Source organism: Epinephelus moara, chromosome 9 (genome assembly GCF_006386435.1).
Source record: "Epinephelus moara isolate mb chromosome 9, YSFRI_EMoa_1.0, whole genome shotgun sequence".
NCBI classification, from domain to species: Eukaryota; Metazoa; Chordata; class Actinopteri; order Perciformes; family Serranidae; genus Epinephelus; species Epinephelus moara.
In genome coordinates, this window is record NC_065514.1 from 15,663,313 (window position 1) to 15,674,367 (window position 11,055).

The 11,055-nt window shown below is 39.0% G+C and overlaps 2 protein-coding genes across 5 annotated transcripts in view; both read right to left on the reverse strand.

The window, feature by feature from the left end:
* Positions 1-8,275, reverse strand: part of LOC126395649 (zinc finger protein 664-like) — a 31,425-nt gene extending 23,150 nt beyond the window's left edge. For 2 of the 4 annotated variants that reach the window (XM_050053272.1, XM_050053273.1), the window contains exons 1-2: positions 8,038-8,275; positions 7,000-7,908 (exon numbers count right to left, since the gene is read on the reverse strand). In XM_050053272.1, the coding sequence (XP_049909229.1) occupies positions 7,000-7,908; positions 8,038-8,251 (1,123 nt within the window). In that variant the 5' untranslated portion in view covers positions 8,252-8,275. Of the gene's footprint in view, positions 1-6,311; positions 7,909-8,037 lie in introns of all 4 variants that reach the window. The other 2 variants (XM_050053271.1, XM_050053270.1) reach the window with 2 other exon arrangements.
* The window catches only part of LOC126395966 (zinc finger protein 850-like), a 57,288-nt gene that overhangs the window by 33,851 nt on the left and 12,382 nt on the right, over positions 1-11,055 (reverse strand). The gene's annotated exons all lie outside the window — the stretch shown is intronic.

An 11,055-nucleotide genomic window follows, 5' to 3' on the forward strand; every position in this document is an offset into this window, starting at 1 on the left:
GGACGCCAGAGATCACTGTCTAGCCTCCTGGAGGTGTCGTGGGACCAACTAGACGAAACACTGGTGAAAGGAGGTTCCCACCCAATGACCCCAAAGACATGCTAGTTATCACTGCTCACTGGTCTGCATAGTTAAGCCTTGCCATATTAGCTTATCATAGGGCTTAGGTTATTCACTGAGTGTGGATCCTTTCTCTAGAGCACAAACTTCTTGTGTTTATTTGAACTATGTGTGAAAATATCATGGCATGCATATAGACTTTAGCTGTATTGGAGATAAGGAAAGGTCTTATATGATGGAAATTTGATAGGTTGAATTTAATGATATTTGTGATTTTTTTTAACATGTGATTTAAATGATAAATTTGTGTCAAAGACCACACCAAGATATTTAAACTCTTCTACTACATCAAGGCTCTCTCCATTGACCACTACAGATGGTTGGTCACCCTCTGCTGACTGACGGGAGAAGAACATGCATACAGTCTTTTTAGTGTTGAGGTGCAAACAAGATTCATTAAGCCAGTGAAATACAGGTACCAACGCTGCTGATAGTATTGCAGCAGCTTCTTGTTTTGATTTTGCATGGACATATAAAACTGTATCATCGGCATATAATTGCAAATTAACATTTGGACAAACTTTAGGTAAGTCATTAACATAAAGACTGAACAGAATCGAACCCAAAATGGAACCTTGGGGTACCCCAGCTAAACAGCTGAGGGGAGGTGACTCTGAGTTTCCAATCTGAACAGTTTGTTTTCTATCTAATAGATACGATTTCATCCAGCAGAGTGCACCATCAGAGAAATTGAAAAGGGACAGTTTTGAAAGAAGTACGTTATGGTTTAGTGAGTCGAAACCTCTTTTTAGGTCCAAAAAAACAGCTCCTACATAGCCACCCTGATCCAATAAACCCTTGATGTTCTCATGAAAATAACAAATTGCTGTGTCGGTTGAGTGGTGTTTACAAAATCCAAACTGCATTGGATGGAGTGGGTTGTGCCCATTGTTAAGATGGTCTGTTAACTGCAATGCACCCCATTTCTCAGCCACTTTTGATATGACTGGCAAGATACTTATCGGCCGATAGTTCTCGTTTGGTCTTATCACCAACCTTTAGAACTGGAGTAACCTTGGCAATCTTCCAGGTGGATGGCACTCTACCCTGTTTTATGGACAGATTTATTAAGTATGCAATTGGGTGTGCAAGAGCCTCTCTATGATGTTTTATAAAGTTACTGTCCAGACCAAAGGCATCTCTAGCCTTAGAACTTTTCAGAGATGAAATGATTTTTAAAACCCCAGGAACAGTTATTTCCCTTAAACTAAAAATTGGCTTTCTGTCATCGAGAAGCTTACGTGGAGTGTCTGAACATTTGAAATTCATTGTCAACTCCTCAATTGAATGTATGAAGAAATTGTTGAAACTACTAGCAATAATATCTAAGTCATTTATCAAAGTGCCATTCACCTGGAGCTGCATGTCATTGGATGTTGTGTTTTTATTTCTTCCTGTTAGCTTATTTAATTGTTCCCAATATCAATTTTCCATTGCCATTTGCCCCATCTGTCATTTCAATAAAAAAAATCTGCTGTAGCTTTGCGAATCTGTTTTACAACTTTGTTTCTAAGTGATGTAAAAATTTGAGCCCTGTTTTGAGAGATTTTTTTAGTGCATTATCTCTTTCATCAATTTGCGAACATCATCCTTCAGCCAAGGTAGTGTCTTTTTATGCTTTTTGAATTCCACTTTTTTTGTGAAGCGATCCAGAACTTGCATAACACATTTAGATAAAGTGCTACAGCTGTCCTCAACTTCGTTATTTGTTAGTAGATTAGACCAATCATACTCTTGCAAAGCATTCTTCAAATTTTGTTGTTCACTTTTAGATATTTTATGATGGCTGCTAACTCTAATGGGGCTAGTAAGACGCTTCCAGTTGATTTTTCTTGAGCATAGAATGAAATTATGGTCAGAGAGCCCAGACAAAAGATTAAAAGTTTTGCTAATCCTATCAGGTTTACTTGTGAATATAAAAATCAGTTGCTGTTTTACTTGGTTATTCTTGTTGGACCTTGAATAACTTGAGAAAGGTTGTGGTTATCTGTTAGTTGCTTCAGTTTTTTTCTGTCAGATTTATTGTGCCAATTAAAATTTAAATCACCTAAAAGAATAGTTTCCCTTTTAAAGTCGGAGCATTTTAGAATAGTTTGAAGTTGATCATAAAATGTATTTTTAGAGGAAGGAGGTCGGTACAGACATATCAAAGTAAAAGACATTTCAGGGGAAATAGTTATGTTGAGACCAATACATTCAATATCTATTTCTGCTGGCCATTCAATTAATTTACACCTTAGACTGTCCTTTACATAAACCAATAATCCACCCCCTCGTCCTATTCCCCTGTCTCTTCTAAACACATTACCAACCATAATACATGACAATACACAGCTCAGAGAAATGCTGCAGACAAAAAAAGAACTGGTAGGCAGGGTGAAAACGTAAGTGATCCAACACCTCTAGAGGGTTTATTATTGTTAAATCATCACAATACAAAGCTTTAGTGTTTGGATACATAGATGAGTTAAAAAAAGAGAACACATGTCTTTGGGCACAGATCATTAATATTCATTCACTTTTCATTACTACTTTATAAGCTGATCTGTTGACAGCACCATGGAGTACATCATCTACAGTTTAGTTTGTAGTCAGCTGTGGCGTTGATGCATTTACAAAATACCAAAAAATATCAAATTAAATGTAGCAGACAAAAAAAAAAAGGTCTCCAGTTGGCATGAGGTGTCAAGAGGTTTTTCAATTATGTTTTTAATGTGCTGCAATTCTGTGGCTCCTCACTTCTTTGACTTCTTGTGTGGTTTAACCATGAGCCACCAGAACTGAATCGTCTCCAATATGATTTTTGAAATACAAGGCTACTTGCCTGTATGTGATTTCATGTGGTTTATCAAATGAGACTCATCAAAGTATCTTTTCCCGCAGATGTTGCAAAGGTACGGCTTCTCACCGGTGTGGGCTCTTCTTTTGTGGACTAACAATTGACAACTGCGTCTGAAATCCTTTCCACAGGTCTTGCAAGAATACGGCTTCTCACCTGTGTGGATCCTCATGTGGACTAACAATTGATTACTGAATCTGAAGTTTTTTCCGCATATCTCGCAAGAATACGGCTTCTCTCCTGTGTGGACTCTTGCGTGAGCTTTCAAATCTGTTGTCCGAGAGAATCCTTTCCCACATGTGTTGCAAGAATATAGCTTCTCACCTGTGTGGGTTTTCAGGTGTTGATTCAAATGAGCTCTATGTGTGAAAGCTTTCCCACATGTCTCACATTTAAACGGCCTCTCCCCTGTGTGGATTCTCATGTGGACTAACAAGGTACTATTCTGTCGAAAGTCTTTTCCACAGGTCTTGCAAGAATACGGCTTCTCACCTGTGTGGATTCTTGCATGAGCTTTCAAATCTGTTGTCCGAGAAAATCCTTTCCCACATGTGTTGCAAGAATATAGCTTCTCACCTGTGTGGGTTTTCAGGTGTTGATTCAAATAAGTTCTATGTGTAAAAGCTTTCCCACATGTCTCACATTTAAAAGGCCTGTCGCCTGTGTGGACTCTCATGTGGACTAACAAACTAAAACTGCGTCCAAAATCTTTTCCACATGTGCTGCAAGAATATGGCTTCTCACCTGTGTGGGTTGTCAGGTGTTGTTTCAAGACAGCTCTCTGTGTGAAAGTTTTCCCACATGTCTCACATTTAAACGGCTTCTTTCCTGTGTGGATTCTCATGTGATCAGCCAAGTTACTCTTATATCGGAAATCTTTTCCACATGTGTTACAACAATACGGCTTCTCTCCTGTGTGGATTTTAACGTGTTTATTCAAATGCCACTTAAACTTGAAACTTTTCCCACAAGTGTCACATTTAAAAGGTGTTTTACCTGTGTCAGTGTCATGATCAATCTCTGATAAGTTGGGGTTGTCTACACGCTTAGTGTGACTTCTGTGCTTGTTACATCTACTCTGTTGTTCTGGCTCTGCTTCTCCACTTGATGTTGAGTCTTCTTGCTCGTCTCCTTCCTCATCTTCACTCTCAGCTCCATGAGAGCTGTGACAGAGGAGCTGCTGCTCACTTTCCTCATCAGTAGGAGTCACTAGAAAGGTCTCAGTCTCCTGCTTCACTTCAAGCTGCTCTCCCTCCTGACTGCTGCACACTTCCTCCTCTTCCTCTTTAATCTGTGGAGGCTCTGGCTCCTCTTGGTCCACACTGGAGCTCCTCTCCTCAATACAGAGCTGCTGCTCAGCGACAACCTCCTCCTCCTTACACACATCTTGCTGTGGGAGCTCTGGAGGGACACACAACAAAAGGAACACATACTACTCTGATGGCAAACAAGAAAATGCTCACATGGAAACGTGACATCACATAGTTGACGACTTCGTCAACATTACACTGAAATATATTTCTCTCTGTATTGTCGCGTCATACAATCCAACAATAAAACAAACTTATCACTGATAAATGTCCCTAATGCTTCCTGCAAGAAAGACAAACATGCTCCACTGACTCCTTAACTCCACACTTGCTACAATTAGGGTTGCAAAATTCCAGGAACTTTCAAAGTTGGAAACCTTCCATGGGAATTAACAGGAATATATGGGAATAAACCAGAAATTTACAAAATTGAAGGTTTATTCCCATAACAGGGAACTTAAATGTAGTTGGGGAAATATATTGTAGAATAATCTTGGCTCAAACAACCAGATTTAATGCAAGCACATTTGAATATCTATGCTATTCCGCAATCACATGCATATAGCACACTGCTTCCTGCAGGGCTATTGAGGCCACACCCTCAACATTTTTTTTTGTTTCCCTTTATTTATTGTGTTGTTTTTCTATTTGTAACCCCTATGCAGCATTTTTTCCCTTCATCCAAACCAAATTTCTCCCAAGGGAGACCAATAAAATAACCTTAACCTTACATGCACTGTGCATTCCTCCATCACATGCACTGATGATTTCTACAACCCTGGAGTACTGAGGCCACACTTTAAGCACAAAACTATTGATGCCACATATTTGAGCTTGCGGACTACATAAAGCCAAGCACGTTTAGATAATATTATGGGGTAAATATATTTGATCCATGGTGTTTATGTTTAACTTGCAAATATTAAATGAAAATGTATTCATACAGTAGCTAGCTAGCTGGTAATTTAAGTGCCGAATGTAAGCTAGCTAGCACCATTTAATTGACCATTTAAGAGGCTAGTTTAATATGGTGCTAGCTACTTCAAATGTGATGTTGTTTCTTCTGCCTCCTGCAAGACGGCTATCTGTAACCATACAAGAATTTATGCATCGTAAAATATTTTGAAGAGCATTCCAGTTGTTTAGCTAACTATGTATCTGTTCATGCCATTGCATTATTGTTTTTAAAAGCTTTTTTGTTATCTTATTTTACAGAAAAATGCCAGATTTGCCATCCGATGTGTGGAAGCATTTCACACAAGCTAATGTTGAAAGAAAGTCTTTGTATATGTGTAAATATTGTGCACAGAAATACCTGAAGAATGTGACAAAAATGCAGCAGCATATTGCAAAGTGCCAAAATTTTTCTCATCATTCCTCATATTTATGTTTGGATATGATACAGGTTGTTGAAATTATTCCCAATTTCCAGTTAATTCCAATAAATTCCAATAATTCCCATGGAAAGTTTCCAGTTTGGAATATTTCCAAAATTCCCCAGCTTAACTTCCCATGGAAAGTTTCTGGAAATTTACCGGAAATGTTCCACCTCTTTGAGACCCCAGCTACAATGACCAGTTGGATGTTTTCCTAATACAAGAAGTGTACTATTCAAGTAGCTGTGACCTGTTCTTAATCTGCTTATAATCACTTGCTCTTTCCTGTTGTCTCCCCTATTTTAACCCCCGTACTTTGTTTTAAACTTCATGTAAGTGTCTTTCTTTTGTCGCACTATCTCACTTTTGACAGTGGAGTGTGTGTTTGTCTTTGTTCCACTTACAGTTGTTGGCATTTTATGATACATTGTGTAACACCAGCATCAGGGCTGTAACCAGCTGTCTCAATATCATTTGTTTTACAAAAAGGCGACAGTAACAGAGCAGAGGATTTCTGCTGTATCTAAGCTAAGCATGGGAGCTGTTGTGTTGGGTTGACAGTTATCAACATCACCAACCATAATACATGACAATACACAGCTCAGAGAAATGCTGCAGACAAAAAAAGAACTGGTAGGCAGGATGAAAACGTAAGTGATCCAACACCTCTAGAGGGTTTATTATTGTTAAATCACCACAATACAAAGCTTTAGTGTTTGGATACATAGATGAGTTAAAAAAAGAGAACACATGTCTTTGGGCACAGATCATTAATATTCATTCACTTTTCATTACTACTTTATAAGCTGATCTGTTGACAGCACCATGGAGTACATCATCTACAGTTTAGTTTGTAGTCAGCTGTGGCGTTGATGCATTTACAAAATACCAAAAAATATCAAATTAAATGTAGCAGACAAAAAACAAAACAAAAACAAGACCCCAGTTGGCATGAGGTGTCAAGAGGTGTTTTAAGTGTGTTTTTCAACGTGCTATTATTCTGTGGCTCCTCACTTCTCTGAGTTCCTGTGAATTTAAACCATGAGCCATGAGAACTGAATTGTCTCCTATATGTTTTCTGAAATACAAGGCTACTTGCCTGTATGTGATTTCATGTGCCTTGTTAAATGGGACCCATCAAAGTATTTTTTCCCACAGATCTTGCAAAGGTACGGCTTCTCACCGGTGTGGGCTCTTCTTGTGTGGACTAACAAGGCACTGCTCTGTCCAAAATCTTTTCCACAGGTTTTGCAAGAATACGGCTTCTCACCTGTGTGGACTCTCATGTGGACTAACAAGGCACTGCTCTGTCCAAAATCTTTTCCACAAGTTTTGCAAGAATATGGCTTCTCACCTGTGTGGATTCTCATGTGGACTAACAAATGATAACTGCGTCCAAAATGTTTTCCACATGTTTTGCAAGAATACAGCTTCTCACCTGTGTGAATTCTTGCATGAGCTTTCAAATCTGCTGTCCGAGAGAATGCTTTCCCACATGTGCTGCAAGAATATGTCTTCTTACTTGTGTGGGTTGTCAGGTGGTGTTTCAAGACAGGTCTATGCATGAAAGCTTTCCCACATGTCTCACATTTAAATGGCTTCTCTCCTGTGTGGGTTCTCATGTGGAAAACCAAGTGACTCTTATATCGGAAATCTTTTCCACATGTGTTGCAACAATATGGCTTCTCACCTGTGTGGACTCTTTTATGAACGTTCAGAGATGACAAAAGACTGAATGTTTTCCCACATGTGTTACAACAAAACGGCTTCTCTCCTGTGTGGATTCTCAGGTGTCTATCAAATTGAGACTTAAACTTGAAAGCTTTCCCACAAGTGTCACATTTAAAAGGTGTTTTACCTGTGTGAGTATTATGATCAATCTCTGATAAGTTGGGGTTGTCTACACGGTTAGTGTGACTTCTGCGCTTGTTACGTCTATTCTGTTGTTCTGGCTCTGCTTCTCCACTTGATGTTGAGTCTCCTTGCTCGTCTCCTTCCTCATCTTCACTCTCAGCTCCATGAGAGCTGTGACAGAGGAGCTGCTGCTCACTTTCCTCATCAGTAGGAGTCACTAGAAAGGTCTCAGTCTCCTGCTTCACTTCAAGCTGCTCTCCCTCCTGACTGCTGCACACTTCCTCCTCTTCCTCTTTAATCTGTGGAGGCTCTGGCTCCTCTTGGTCCACACTGGAGCTCCTCTCCTCAATACAGAGCTGCTGCTCAGCGACAACCTCCTCCTCCTTACACACATCTTGCTGTGGGAGCTCTGGAGGGACACACAACAAAAGGAACACATACTACTCTGATGGCAAACAAGAAAATGCTCACATGCGAGCTGGTTTTATAAATATTAGTCTTCTCTTTTGTGGTATTAAAATAATAAAGTGCTACTCACCTGTCCTGTATAACCTTACTTCCGGTTTCCAAGCTATATCCAACAGTATGCGCTGACGGTCGATCTCTTTCTCGTACTCGACGATAGTTTTCTCAAAAACTCCCAATATTTCTTCAGCAGCAGCAGTTAGTCTCTCGCTGACAAACCCTCTCAAATACTCAACTGAAGACATTGTTGCTTCATCACAATTACAGTCACTCCAACTTTTCCTCATGGACAGACCTGCTTAAATTCCCTCNGCTGACAAACCCTCTCAAATACTCAACTGAAGACATTGTTGCTTCATCACAATTACAGTCACTCCAACTTTTCCTCATGGACAGACCTGCTTAAATTCCCTCGCGACTGGTGCGTTTAAATTGTTTACTTCCGCTGGTGTTACACTGATAAGTTCCGATTGTGGGACGTATGTTGTGTTTTTTGTTCCCCCTTTAATTGTTTAAAACCAAACCAGCATCAGTGCATAGACGAGTTGTCCGAATATAATTTGTTGAACTCAGCAGAGGAACTGTCGCCATTTAACTTCATGTCCTCATCAAATCCTGAACGTGTAAACTACACAAAGTAGTCAAGGTGTCTCAACTTTGCGCAGTTTTTGAAACCCACTCGCAAATTATGACATTTACATACAAGTTTCATGACAATAAACTCATCAACATGACCAGCCAATACAATATACAATTAAGAGAAATGCAGCTGTTGCAAACATAAATGAATAAATAAATAAATAAATACCATTTTAAAAAGGAGGGAAAAGGACTCGCTGTAAGATGAAAACATTATTGATCCAACACTAGAGGGTTTGTTAATTGAAATCATCAACATACAAAGCTTTTCTAACTCTCAGACCTGGAGACACTGTGCTGGAAAAACCTGATTCACTTTTTCATCATGCCCAAACAGATGTTTAAACAAACTGTCACCCAGCTATGCTGCTGGAAGGGATGTGGAGAAATCATGGTTGACCATGTCCATATTTTCTGGTCTTGTCCTTCTGTTCAGACTCTCTGAAAGGAATTAGCAACAATCATTTCGAAAAATTTGATTTCAAGATAGGAGATAAGATAAAATTGGATAAGACAAAACAAGACAAGACAAGATATAAGCTAAGATATGATAGGATAAGATAAGAGAAGAGATAAGCCAAGCTAAGCTAAGTGAAACTAAGATAAGATAAGATAAGGTAAGATGAGCAAAGTTAAACTAAAAAAGGCCTGTATGTGATTTCATGTGGTTTATCAAATAAGCAGAGGTGGAAAGAGTACTGAAAATTTGTACTCAAGTACAAGTACTGTTACATTGCTTAAATTGTACTCAGTTACAAGTAAAAGTACTGGGCCTGTATTCACAAAGATTCTCAGAGTCCTCTCAGAGAGCTCCTAACTTAGCCTAAAAATTCTTTGCAAGGAATCTTAGCTTAAGAGTGATTCAGGAAGTTTCTGAGAGCAACTCTGAGCAAGGAGGGGACAGAAACTTTTATCTTAGTGAGGAGGTGTGGTTGACCCCGCTGCTAGGTGTGACGCAGTCTTCTAAAAGCTGTGATTGGTTGTTACAAAGAGGAAAAAAGAAAAAAAGAAAAAGAAAAACAAATGCTCTCCTAGTAATGAATGGACAGTGAAATCAACCGATCATAGAACTTGGACTGTATTAAGAAATGTCTAATCGTGAAAATAATTTTATGTCATGATGCCAGCTGTCAGCAATTACTGTGATTGCTGGCCTCCTTGTAAAAAGCGGTTTGATTTGGCAGAATGACCAAAGCAATGAATGAAATGGAGAAAAAAAGAATGAAAAAGCCGAACTGGACAGAAGAGCAGTGCCTGCTGTTGGCACAGCTCATGGAGGAGAACACCGGAGTTTTATGAGGGAAATTCGGTCCCGGGATCACGGCACAGGGAAAGAGGCAGTATTATCTTATCTTATTTTAGATTATCTTGTCTCATATCTTATCCTATCTTATATTGTCTTAAATTATCCTATCCAACCCTATCTTAGCTTATCTCTTATCTTAAATGATCTTGGCATAGCTTATCTTATCCTATCTCTTATCCAGTCCTATCTTATCTTATCCAATCTTACCTTAGCTAAACCTATCCTATCTTATCTCGTATGTCTTATCTTATACAATCTTATGTTAGCTTAGCTTATCTCTTATCCAATCTAATCGTATCTTATCTTGCCTTATCTTATCTTATCCAATCTTATCTCAATTTAGCTTAGCTTATCCCTTATCTTATCTCATCGTATCTCATCTTAATTAATCCAATCATACCTAATCCAATCTTATCTCTTGTCTTAAAACACACAGTTTTTGAAATGACTGTTGAGTGTGAGAAGCGCTGGTACGTGCTGCAATCCAAAGCTGGCGTTATTGCGTTACTACGCTGGGTGGGAAAAGTAAGCTCATCCCTGATGAGGTCAACCACAAACATTATCTCTGCACGATCAAGCCATAGCATCTTATTAAATCACTGTCATTCAATATACGGAGAATATCTCTCCTTCCTCTCTGTCTTTCCGCCATCTTCTCTGTTTAAGACACTCTTAGGCTTCTTAAAAGTCCTCCTCCCTCCTCTTAACAGTTTTTCACCTTAGGAGCTCTCTTAAGGCCTAAGATGCTTTGTGAATAACTTTTATCTTACCAAGGGAAAATTCTAAGAAAAATCTTAAAATTCGAGGAATTCTAAGATTTTTCCTTAGAATGACGTCACTAAGAGCAACTTTTAGTCTTAGGATTCTTTGTGAATAACCTGTTGGAAAAATCTGTTTTTCTAAACTTCCTCGAAATAATAAGAATATTCGTGCCTTGTTCAGAAAGAAATTGTATCTATTCCAAATGTCATGTTTTACTGGAACCGATTTTTTTATTAGTTTTTAAATGTCTTAACGGTCTTGGGCCTTCTTATTTATCTGACCTGCTTTTACCATATCAACCCTCGCGGACCCTGAGGTCCTCCGGCACCGGCCTTTTAACCATACCACAAGTTAGGACTAAAACACACGGGGAGGCGGCATTTA